The following is a 13,284-nucleotide window of genomic DNA, read 5'->3' as shown; positions in this document are numbered from 1 at the left end:
AAAATAAAGAAAAATCCACCTTCTGAAAAAATCTTTCAAGTCTAAAAAATGGTTAGCACCAACAAAACAAATTCCTCTTACTGAACCCCTTAATTCTTCAACTACAAAAATTAAAGTTGAATTTTTTTCTGTATGGAGAAAGTACAACATCCATCTAACTGCACTGTAATGAGAGATAGTCATTTCTCAAAGCAATGAAAAAATAGTACATATAAACTATCAGACTATTAATATATTTTTATTTTCAAATGAAAAAACTAATAATATATGAAATATAGATTCATACGGGAAATGTGTGCTTGCATTTACTCCTAAGAGATTCTGGCGGCCTCATTTACCAAGAGCGCCGCTGGTGTAGTGGTATCATGCAAGATTCCCATTCTTGCGACCCGGGTTCGATTCCCGGGCGGCGCAGTGTCTTTTTTTGCGGGCAAACGATATCTTCAAAAAAAATCTTAATAAAACTTAGCATGAACATACTTAGACTTTTAAATTTCCCTACAGATTTCCATTTCATAACTCACTGACGAAACATTCGGATCTGGAGCTAACCTGCAGCTCACGAAAGTTCTTTGCGCCTAAAATAGTTAAGCTTTGCGCCTGCGTAGTCTGAGCCATCACCAGCGTCGGATGGAAGAGCGGCTGCGCAACAAGTGAACCTACGGATTGAGGTATAGCGCGGTGCCGAGGGTGAGAGTGCAAGGCTATTATGCGCCTGCGCGGTCTGGGTCACTTCGCTGGCTGCTTCTAGGCGCCTTGCTCGCCGCCATCTTGAATCGGGGCTTCATTGTTCGTGCTGTGCTGGGCATTTCGGTGTAATTACCGCGGAAGAAGACGACGAAGTAACCTCCAGTCAGCCGAGAAACCCCGCTTTTCCGCAGCCATAGCCGTTCAAACGATTTGGGAGGTAGTGAAGGGCAGGGAGCTGGACCCAGAGGCGCCGCCGCGACAGCAGCAACCATGGAGGACGAGATGCCCAAGACTCTGTGAGTCTGGAGCAACGATGAGGGAGGCGGGATGGTGGTCGTCCCGGAGGGAGGCCTCGGCCCTGCGCCGCTCCCCAGCCTATTGTTCTCCGTGGACGCCGCGATATGGTGGTTCCTCTCTCCTTAGCACACACCTGGATGCTTAGAGCCAAGACCCGGGCTGTGAGAGGACGAAGTGGAGGGACAGGGGTCGACCCTCAGAATTAATCCCTTCGCCTTAACTGCACCAGCGCGCGGCCTTTGGCCCCGCCGCCCGCCCTCTGAGGTCCTTAGACCTGGAGAAAAGACTTTTTCATTCAAACCTCTCTTTAGAACTCGGCGGACCCCCCCGTCGTCCCGTGCTTGCTTGCTTCTCTTTTTTCCGCGCCCCCCCCTTTTAATTAACCTCTTTATATCTTTACAGACTTCCCTTTAATTTTATTTTTCTCCTGAAACCCTTCCTTTCTTCTCGTTGGTAGGACTTCCCCCCCCCCCCCCAATCTTGAGGCCGAGGTAAACTTTTATTCTCGCAGTCGCCAACTGGAAAAAAGCCAAATATCTTTCTTTAACCTCTCTTTGGCTTTTCTTCTATAGCACCCCCGACCCTCGACCAAAAAGCCTAACCGGACAACCCAAGGATTTTGAAACTGCTTTTTAAAAATGGAAATCTCACCCGGAGGAATATATCTACTGAGGGGAAGTGGATTTAATACATCTTTATAATCGCTTGCTACTCTGTGATTGACATGTTGCCGATCAAGCAGGCAGTTATTATGAAGCCACAGTTGATAAATAACGGATTTAGGCAAGAGTTTTTCAGTATTAAGTGATCCGAGCTGGGGATATTTTCTTTGTAGTGCAGTCGTGCCCCCACCCCGCATTCTTTGTTTTCAGAGTATTAATTGGATGAGACGATCCTGCTTTTGTTGCATTTCTCGGGGGCAAAAAAAAAAAAAAAGGAAAGCTCAATGAGATATCTTTCGGGTTATTTTGTTGTGTGTATTCGAGGTTTACAACATAATTGATATGGAATACATATAGATAGCAAATTGATTACTTGAATGAAGCCAACTTAACATATCTATCATCTCACATAGTTAAGTTACCTTTTCAGTGAGTTCCTGACGTGGCTTTTTGTTTTTACTCTTGGAATACTGGCAGTTTGAGAGCTCTGTGCATTAAAAATACAATTTTAGGTTTCTTTGCACAACTCTAGATATTAAACTTGTTCCGAACTACAGTGTAGTTCTCCCCCCAATTTTTTTCAATTTTAAATTGATATTTCTAATATATATGGGAAATATAGTTACATTTTGCATTTCTTGTATTTTAATTTTATTTTTTTATTTTATTTTTTTTTATTTTTTTTTATTTTTTGGCGGTGCTCAGGATTGTACCCAGAACCTTGCACATGCTAAGCAAGTGCTTTACCAGTGAGCTAAATCCCCAGCCTTATTTTCTTAATAGATTAAATATTTTGCTAGTTTGTTAGTTTTGCCTTGTTGTATCTTTTTATAAGGATGCAGCAATTAGGGAATGAACTTTGCATTTGGAAAATTTGTATCTGTAGATGAACACTCCCTAAAAACCTGCTAGACTTTTTTCCTCTTGCATCTTAGCTAGAAGCATGATAGCTACATATTGGGTTAAGCACTGCTCGTATTTTATAATGCCTTTACATTTAAGATTCTTATATTATTTTGAAATTTTTTAATTTCAGAAACTGCCACAAATATCTGGGAACTTAAACCTTTTTAGTACGTTGATTTGGGAATATCAAATAATGAAGACAACTTCAGCATTCTCAGGCCAGTCTACAAAAGCAGGTAGTTAAATAGTACTAGATTGGGGACGGGACTAACCATTACAGGAGAAATAATGGGAGTTTTATTCATTCACAGAGTAATTGAATGCAGTGTGTGCCAGGCTTTATATGCCTGTGTTAAGTGCTTTATATATTTATTTAGTACTTATCAGAACTTTAATTTATTCCATTTTGTAGCCAAGGAAAAGCAAAAATTAGAGTCTAACTCACCCAAGATCATATACCCTTTTGTTCTCCATCCTGCAATTATACTGTCCTTAGCTCTTAACCATTACACTAATGACTGATTTTGTCTTGAACCTGTCATTAGAACACTCCAAGATTTTTTGTTGTTGTTGTTCCAAGTAGTCCTATTATCTTCTCCTTTGTTTCTGTCTCCCTCAACCAAAATCTCCCATTTTTCCAGTCAGGCCAGTCTTGATTAAATATGGGTAGATACTAATTCCTAAGTTTTTCCAGCAGTATTTTTACTTTTAATTTTAAATGTTTGCTTTAATGACTCTGGAATTTTAGTATGTCAGGGACTTTTAATATGTTCTTGGCATAGCATCTGGTTTATGGTAAGTGATTAATAAATTTTGTTTAAAAATGGGGTACAACAAAAAGAGAATCAAGATTTTACTCATTGAGAATTAAATAGTCTGGATTCTAATACTACCTGTGTTCCTAAGTCACTCAGAGGAAGTACCTCCATTTACCACATCTCAGTGGTCTGCGTCACCATGTTAAATTCGAGATTGCCAGTATTCATCTTCCTGCCAGCAGTACTTTGGAAACACATTGTAAGAAAAACATTCTTAAAGATTATACTGCAACACTATTTCAAGGAGTGTTCAAAGTACAATTAATAATTTCAGACATTTGTAGTGAGTGGATGGGTTATATTTACATTCTATTATTCTTATGTGTAAATTTGAAATTGTCCATTATGAAAAATAAAATATGTGTCTAGTGAATCTGAATTGGCCTTGGTCACTTTGAAAACTTTTTAAATTTGTGAAATAAAAGCTACACACTAAACTGGAAAAACATTGCCGGTGTTAATTGCTGGAAGTTAATTTGTTTCTGTCCAGGCACTTTAATGTCCTCTGTGTGATTTACTTTCAAATGCATTTTGATATAGCTATACAGTTATTGTGTGGCTTTCACATTTGCTAACAATGTAGGTCTCTTTAAAAGCCTGCAGCTAAATAAGTGCTGTTTACTAATGTGGCTCTTGCCTTTCCATCACCTGTGCATCTTTCTTGTTTCCACCCGCTCTTCTCCAAACACCTTTGGCCTTGTACTTGGTATGAAATAGAATCTCTTTTTTGTTGAGGTCAGTTGATTTATTCACTTTTAACTAAAGGTGAGACTAAAGCAACTTTGACTTAAATGAGAAATTTGGTGATTGGATACTACTTACATTGTTTCCAAATAACTATTAATAACTATTAATAATGGCCATGCACAGTGGTGCATTCCTGTGATCCCATTGACTCAGAAAGCCAAGGCAGGAGGATTCCAAGTTTGAGGTCAACCTCAGCAATTTAGTAAGTCCCTGACTCAAAAAATAAAAAGGGCTAGGGATGTGGCTCAGTAAAGCACCCCTGGGTTAAATCCCCAGTACCAAACAAGAAACAAAAATTGACAATGTGCTGCAAACATTATATTCATTTAGTAATATTTGAGAGCACAAGTCATGGCTATCACTGTTCTAGGAACTGGGAACACATGTAAATGGGTTTTTTAAGAACTTACATAAATAATTGTTAGGTGATAATTAAGTACTATAGAGAAAAAGAACACAAGATAGGGAAGAAAGAGTGGACATAATAAGGAATAGTAAGGAAAAGTCACCTTTTAATCAGTGACATGAGAAAACTAAAGAAGGGGAGGGAGAACAATATATCTGAGGAAGGAGCTCTGTAGAAAGAGCTGGTGGCCCATGGTGATGTATGCTTGTTGCACAGACCAAAGAGAGTGAACATAGAATTAGGAAATATGATGGGAGAAGGGGTCATTAGGGAAGGTAGAAGATAACACATCATACAGGACCCTATGAGGGCTATGTCTTTTATCTGAGTGGTTATGGAAGCTATAGGAGGATTTTAAGCAGAGTAGTGATATAATCTGTTTTAATCATTAAAAGGGCAGAGTCAAGTAGACTAGCAATGAAGCCAGTCCAGGTGAGAGACCAAATAAATGGTGACTTAAAGTAGTACTGGTAGAAGTGATGAAAAGTAGATGGATTCTGGATGTTTTGAAAATCTAGCAGCAGAGATTACCAGTGTATTGGATGTGTTATGTGAGAATGATACCACCAGTGAGTGGGCTTATTTAGAAGTGTATATCATCTAAAAATGTTAGTTTACTGCATAATATAAATAAAATGAAAGCCATTTTGAGAGCACAGATATCCCTTAAGATGTCTTCAGGTTTAGTATTAGATGCATTTGTTCAATCTAGTTTGTGTATGGCCTGATATCCAACTGAAAGAGGTCCTCTCGAATAAGATAGTTTCTGCAATCATGTAACAGATGATCCTTTTGTGAAGTGTACGCAATTGTTTAATAGTAGGTTAGGATGCTGATATGTGCAAACACTATTCTACGGTTTCTTAATTAGAAAAGTCTTTTCCCTTGTTAACTTTAGTAATTCAGGCAAAATAATTTCCCAGCAAGTTGCAAATGTTCTGAAGTCATCCTGAGCAGTCATTTATTTAGCAAATACTTACAGAATACATAGCAATGTTCCGTTGGTGTTCTAGGCAGTATATATTTAGTCTGAATTTAAAAATACCTGCTCTTGTGGAATTTATCATTAAGTTAAAACTTGATATCCATGCTTTTTTACTCATTTTCACAGGCACTTCCTTATCAAATTCTGTATAATATAATTGTGACTAGAAACAAAGCCAGCCTAGCATTCTGGTTTGTACATTTTCTTTGTAGGTTAATTGTCTAGAGCTGTATTAATAAAAAATGAATATTTTAAGTGTTTTGGATTCCAGTTTTGTAACTTTTGGACTTAGTTACCAACTTCAACAATGTGTATTAAGATGACATGAAATTCTACCTCTGGCAGACCTGTCATGTTATCACTAGTAGCATTGATGTCTTTATCTATTAGCTCCACTTCTCAGGTATTACTTATTTTGAAAAATTAAAAATTTATAGGAAAGTAACAAATTGTACGTTAAAGACTTACGTGCCTTTCATGTGAAATTAACAATTACTAACATTTAGCATATGTGTGGATTTGTGGCGGGGGTGGGGGTTGTTTCATTTTTTGGGTTTTTTTTTTTTTTCCTTTTTTTTCCCCCCCCTGAAACATTTGAGTTAATTGAAGACATCACGACACTTCGTGTTTAAATACTTTTTATTTCCTAAGAATGAGGATATTCTCTTATATAACCACAGTATAATTCTAGACCTTGAGGAGATTACATTGATACTGTGTGTGTGTGTGTGTGTGTGTGTGTTGCTGGGAACCGAACCCAGATTTTCTGGTGCTAAGCTTGTGCTCTTGAACTAAATTACATCCCCAGATATAATGTTATCTTCAGATATAATATTAACTAATGTTCAATTTATATTCATATTCATCCAGCTGCCCAAAAAGACATGGTATGGTTTGGGTGTGGTTTGTCCCCAAAAGGTTCACATCCTAGAAGCTTGGTCCTTAATATAGCAGTGTTAAGTGGTGAAACCTTTTAAGAGGTGGGACCTAGTGAAAGGTAATTAGGCTATGGGGGCATGACCTTGGGAAGGAATTTAAAATGTAGTTCTTGCAAGACTTAAGTTGTAGCAAGACCAACCCACTTGCTGGGCCTCTTTCCTCATATGACTGGTACCCTTTCTATTTCAATGTGTTGTGATTCAGCGAGGGCTTTTTTTGTCAGATGCCAGTGCTATGCTATCTAGACTTTCCAGCCACCAGAATTGTGAGTCAAATAAACCTTTTCTTTAAAGTTACTCAGCCTCAGGTATTTTGTTATAGTAACATAAAATGGCATTTTTAAATTAATTGCCTTTACAGTTAATTCTCTTCTGTCTCTGTTTTCCATTTCTGCGCAGGATTGGTACATTATCCCAGAGGTGATACAGTAAATACCAACATAAGAAACTTAAATCTGTGGTGTTAATGAGAAGTTCATGGAATAGCTGAAAAAGACATTTTTTAAAAATATATATATTTTTTTTGCTGTCAGTGCACACAATACCTTTATTTTATTTATTTTTATGTGGTGCTGGGGATCAAACCCAGTTCCTCACATGTGCTAGTCAAGGAAGCACTTTACCACTGAGCCACAACCCGAGCTCTGAAAAAGACGTTTTAATGTTATTCAAAAAAATAAGGTTAATGGTGTAGCTTAGCTTAGTCGTTGAGCACTTGCCTAGTATGCTCAGAATCCTTGGTTGGATCCCTAAAATGGCAAAATAACATTTGTATGTTCATCAAAAAAGTAAGCGTTTGAAAAATAAAAACCAGATATAATGAAATTGTGCACTTGTTTAGTAGTCCAGTAGACATCATGATAGGTGACCTTGGTTTACAACTGCATTAGTACAGATTTTTATATAAAGATATTAAATACATGTAGCAAGGAAGGAAACTGAGTAATTTAATTATGAATTTATTTGAAAATATATTGGGCACTCTTAAGAATTTGTAGGAAGTTCATGGAACTTGGCTTAGAAAACATTTAGAAAAGAGAAACAACAGTCAATCAAATGACAGACCATCCCAGGAAGGATACTGCTGCTACAGACACTGAAGATCAGCCACCGCAGTTTGCACTAGCACTGCTGTTGTGCCACCAAAACAGATTTTCCTGTCTCTGCTTTTCAGCACTGGTATCTCCATTATATTCACATGCTCCAGCTGTAAGGAGGTCTCTAAAACCTATCTGACATTTTCCCCTTATGTAGAGAATAGAACTCTACCATAGGGTAATAACTTTCTGAAAGTCGGGAAGGAAATTATTTGGTAGCTGAAAGAAAAAAATCCTCTACACATAAAACTTAAAGCCATACTTCAGAGAATCCTTTGCTTTTAGAAACATAAATGAGAGTGAACTGTAAACTGTAAAATATTTCACAAAATATAAGAAAACTTGTTTACTTTTCCATTGAAAGTACTGTGTATAAAATGAGTTGTTTGTGATACTGGGATTGACCCAGGGACACTTTTAACATTGAACCACATTCCCAGCCCTTTTTTTATTTTTTTATTTTGAGACAAGGTCTTGCTGAGTTGTTTAGGGTCTCACTAAATTGCTGAAGCTTGCAATCCTGCCTCAGCCTCCTGAGGCACTGAGATTACCAGTGTGCACCACCGTGCCCCACTAATAAATATCAAAAGGATCTGCAGATTTCACATTTGTTTGGGCTTTTGGTCTCAGACTATTTATTCAGCAAATAGACCTGTAATAGTATTGTTTAAAAAAAATTTGAGATAGATATTAGTGATTGACTAAAGACTACTATAATGGGCTCAGTACTCATGTTTATTTGCACAAAGAAGATTTTGTCATTTGATTAATATGAAAATGTATTTCACCTGTAGTCTATTGTAATGATGTCCAAGATTGAGAGCAAGTTTTGTGTACAGGTTCCTGAGAAGAAAATATCTCTAAACATCTATGTGTAGAGTTAATTGATGGAGGCTCCTGGGTATTATAACAGGATACATTAAGCAAGTAAATGTAAAGTCAGTACAAACAGAATATATACATATATATATATCCCACCCCTACCCCTAGTTTTTTTGGTACTGGAGATTGAACCTGGGGTGCTTAACCACTGAGCTACATCCCAGCTCTTTTTTATTTTGAGACAGGGTCTTGCCAAGTTGCTGAGAATTGACCTCAAACTTGTGAACCTCCTGCCTCAGCCTCCAGAATCACTGAGCTTACAGGCATGCTCCACAGTGCCTGGCCAGTGTTTCTTTTAAGCTAGTGTGTTCTTACTGCTTATTATTACCTATCTTCAAATCAAGTATCACTCAGGAAATATTTCTCAAGAAATCTTAGACAATTTTGCAAAGAGTAAGAGATAAAATTAAGGTTCTCTGAACACTATCCACTTGTCACTAGATCTCTGCCTTCAGCAAAATAGATACAAAAGTTTCAGAAAATCCATTTTTTCATTTAGACAAGTGCAGTTTTGTGAATTTTTTATTAGCACAAAAGTCAGGTGAGAACAGATCCAGGAGAAATGGTTTTGGAATTCTCAGTCTTCACCCAACTTCCCTTAATATTAACATCTTACATAACTATTCTACAATTATCGAAAATAAGAAATTGACATTGGTGAGTGCAATGCCATTAACTACAAATTTTATTTCACCTTACCCAGTTTTTGCACCAATAACCTTTTTTTTTTTTTTTTTTATTTTCCAGTATCCAATGCAAGATAATTCATTATATTTAGCTAAGTCTCTTTACACTCCTTCAATCTGTGAGGAGATACTGTTCCTTCAGTGTACAGTGACTACTTTCTTAAAATGGTTTCTTGATCAGAAGTGAGTCAACTACCAGGTGCAGTGGTGCACACCTGTGATTCCAGCAACTCAGGAGTCTAAGGCAGGAGGATCACAAGTTCAAGCTATTTTCTGGGTTCAGTTCCCAGTACCTCAGTGGTGGGGAATATAGATGAGTCACTAAAGTTAGTTCACACTCAAGAAGAGAGAATTGAGGATTGAGGTACATTTCCTAGCGGGATGTATATCAAAAGAATTTGTGGTCAGAAGATAAAATCACCATTTGGCGATTTTGAGGCTATGAGACTCTGCAAGTGTTTCTTCTTAAAATTTCATCAACTAATTTTAGCTTTCATGGGGGATCTTGCCTGTAGCAATTATTACTGGGGTTTTTTTTTTTTTTTTTTTTGGCAGTGGGGAGAGTACTGGGGATTGAACTCGGGGTCCTCAACCACTGAGCCACATCCCCCAGCCCTATTTTGTATTGTATTTAGTGATAGGGTCTCTCTGTGTTGCTTAGTGCCTTCTTTGCTGAGACTGCCTTTGAACTCCTATCCTCCTGCCTCAGCCTCCCAAGCTGCTGGGATTATAGGCATGTATTACCTCACCCAGCTACTGTAGAGTTGTTTTTTTTTTTTTTTTTTGCAGTGCTGGGGATCAAACCCAGGGACTTGTGCTTGCAAGGCAAGCACTCTACCGACTGAGCTATCTCCCCAGGCCACTGTAGAGTTTTAATGGTGATTTTTTTTTTCCTCTCATTCCTTCCACATTTATTTATTAGCATTCTGCAAGAACAAGCTTTTTTTTTTTTTCCTCCTATCCAGGATCCAATCAAGGTTTATTCATTATATTTGGTTGTCAGTATCAACTTTAAGTCTATTCCTTAAATCTAATTTTAACCTTCAACCTGAATGGTTGAACTTTTTTTGATGTGAATACTCCATAGGTGATATTAATTCATACTATAATTTCTTGTTGCCCATCTATAAGGTGATTTAAAGTTTTATTACTGAGTCATAATGGTGACAGCCAAAGCACTCATTTTTAAGGTAGGGTTTTCCCTTTTCAATTATTTAAGTAATCCATGATAACTTTGGCACACTGATTATCCATTTACATACCAACCTTTCCCCCATTTATGAATGAACTTGCCTGTTATATCTTATACATTGTTAATTTAATGTCATCCTGTTTATTAACTAGCATTCTGTAATAAAGAACTTTCCCTAATTAAAGTCTTTAGATCACACTATTCAGGAATTTATACACAAAAGGCAGAATAAATACTTAATTCTCTCCCTTTAGTTATTGATTTTCAGAACAAGAATTTGGTGTAATAATCTCTAATACTGACAAATTGCTGTTGGGTGAATGTTTCTCTCTCTCTCTCTCTCTCTCTCTCTCTCTCTCTCTCTCTCTCACCCTTTCCTGAGAGGTTGAACCCAGGGAGGGCTTTTTGCTTGCTAGATGAGCACTCTACTACTGAGCTACATCTATAGCCCTACTCTCTCTCTCTTTTTTTTTTTTTTAAGTACCATTATTTTACCTGATCTTTAAATGTTTGTTCTTTAAACACTTCTCCCTTTGCCATCTTAACCTACTCCAATGGTTTTATTGTAGTAAGCACTTTCTTTACTAAATGTTTGTTGAACAATAGAAAGAAGAAACTGAATCCATGCTTTGTGGACATATATAGGCATTTATTTTTCTAGGGGAGAGTCTAGCTTTCATCAAATCCTCTGAAGGGTACCTGGTGAAAGAACTCTACAGTTATTGGGGAATTATATTTACTCATGTCAGAAATGGTAAACCTTTTCACTGTATAACATGCCTAGAGGTAATCTCATTTGAAAAGCCCATTTTGAAAACTTACTTATAAATCCTTTAAATAAAGATCATCACAATTATGGACTTACAGTACCCTGTTTAAGTTCATTAGTCATCAATTCATTATCTGGAATCTTGGTACTCCTTTTATCTTTATTCTACTGATCAGTGATGTTCAGTGAAAACTTCCTCATTTGTGAACTCTAACATACCTGAGAAACAATTTGCTCATGATTTTTATAAAAATTTTCATTGCACAAAGCATACATAAATTAGAAAATGTTAGAGGAATAATATGAATTAAAAATTGGAAGAAAATGAATGTTCTCTGTGTTAGTATAGAAATAGCTGAACATGGTGGCATGTGCCTATAATCCCATTGACTTGGGAGACTGAAACAGGAGGATCACAAGTTCAGGACCAGCCTTAGCAACTTAGCAAGATCCCCCTCAAAATAAAAAAGGGCTGGGGGTATAGTTAGTGGTGGAATGCCCCTGGGTTAAACACCCCCAATAACATCAAAAAAGTAGAAATTTTAATACTTCCCAGGATTGACTGCATAAAATATTTTGTATCTCTAATAATGATTTATTTTAAGAGTTTCTCAAAAGCATAACTTCCTAAGGTATTCCTAGGAACTTAATAATGGGCAACAAATTTAATTTGCAAAACCTTGACAAAAATACACATAGTACATGGTGGTGTACAGCTGTAATCCCAGCTACTCTGAAGTCTGAGGCCAGAGAATTTGCTAAGTTTGAAGTCAGTTTGGGCATCTGAGAGGAACTCTTTCCAAAAAAAAAAAAAAAAGGTGGGGCTGGGGGTGTAGCTCAGTGGCAGAGCACTTGCCTAGCACGTGTGAGTCCTTGAGTTTAATCCCCAGTGCAGCAAAATAAATAAAATACATGCGTATGCTCACACACTACTTCCTTTCTTCTAGTAGTGGTTAATATATTTGCACATACTACATTTTGAATCTACTATGAGTTTTTGAAGTGTTGGCAAACATTTACAAGGTACTCCCAAATAGTATAGTTTAAGGCAAAGAGATCTGCCATCTCCCAGCATTCCTATTTCAGTAAATAACTTTAGGAACTGATACAAAAGAAACAAATCTAAAATGGTGAATTGTTTTTCTTTGTGTTTCAGATACGTCGGTAACCTTTCCAGAGATGTAACGGAAGCTCTGATTCTCCAACTCTTTAGCCAGATTGGACCTTGTAAAAACTGCAAAATGATTATGGATGTAAGGGTATTTTACTTAAGTTAACTTTCTTCTTTTTTGACATACCTTTTAAAGCCATTTGTTCTAAGACTTCTTAGTTTATGTCTAAATTCATAGGGATTTTAGCATATTTGTAATGAATCTGTCATAGAAACTGATTTTGATTCCTTTGCTAAATAAAGGAAGAGAACAGAACTACTAATCATTCGTAGAGCAGATGATAACTATATGTGGGTATGTATCTATCTAGGCTCTTGTTTTAAAATGTATTGAAGCATCAGAATTACTTAATTGGTCAGTTAATCTACAACTTAAATTATAACTAGATTGGGAAATAGGGTAAAAAATAATATACATTTGGTACAATGAAAGTGGTTTTGTTTTGTTTTGTATCAGGGATTGAGCCCAGTGATGCTTGACCACTGAGCCATATCCCCAGCCCTTTTTTATATTTTATTTAAAGACAGGGTCTTGCCAAATTGATTTGGGTCTCACTAAATTGCTGAGATTGGCTTTAAACTCAAGATCCTCCTGCCTCAGCCTCCCAAGCTTCTGGGATTATAGTCATATGTCACCACACCCAACTGAAAGTATTTTAAATTTTATTTTTGAAAGTCGAGTTTTTCTCAAATTTAAGCAGTTTGAAATTAGGCAGTTCCTATCCATCAGACCTTAATGTGTAGATGACACAATAGAATTTATTCATATAATTGGTATTAACTCTGAATGATAATATGTATTAAAAAACAAATTTTAAAAATTTTGATGGGGAATTTTATACCCCTGAGTATAAAAGCTTGAAAAATTTGTTTTTTCGGGATACAAATTAACATACATGATCTTTTCCATACCATATTCTAATACCTGAGAACATTGATCTTTGTAATAGAATTCCCATTAAGTTTATTGTTAGTTTAAATTGGATAATTCATATATTCTCCAATTTTTTTTAACAGAATGCCTTGTCCCAGTATATT

General features: G+C 36.6%; 1 protein-coding gene across 13 annotated transcripts in view; it reads left to right on the top strand.

Annotated features, from left to right (window-relative positions):
- The first annotated feature begins 605 nt into the window (after window positions 1-605).
- Window positions 606-13,284, top strand: part of TIA1 (TIA1 cytotoxic granule associated RNA binding protein) — a 31,964-nt gene continuing 19,285 nt past the window's right edge. The window contains exons 1-3 of one of the 13 annotated variants that reach the window (XM_079110868.1): window positions 686-986; window positions 2,686-2,791; window positions 12,232-12,334. In XM_079110868.1, the coding sequence (XP_078966994.1) occupies window positions 12,317-12,334 (18 nt within the window). In that variant the 5' untranslated portion in view covers window positions 686-986; window positions 2,686-2,791; window positions 12,232-12,316. Of the gene's footprint in view, window positions 987-2,685; window positions 2,792-12,231; window positions 12,335-13,284 lie in introns of all 13 variants that reach the window. The other 12 variants (XM_079110869.1, XR_013759189.1, XR_013759188.1 and 9 more) reach the window with 12 other exon arrangements.

This window comes from Sciurus vulgaris (genome assembly GCF_902686455.1).
Source record: "Sciurus vulgaris genome assembly, chromosome: 14".
Taxonomy (NCBI): domain Eukaryota; kingdom Metazoa; phylum Chordata; class Mammalia; order Rodentia; family Sciuridae; genus Sciurus; species Sciurus vulgaris.
This window is presented reverse-complemented; position numbering and strand designations above follow the sequence as displayed.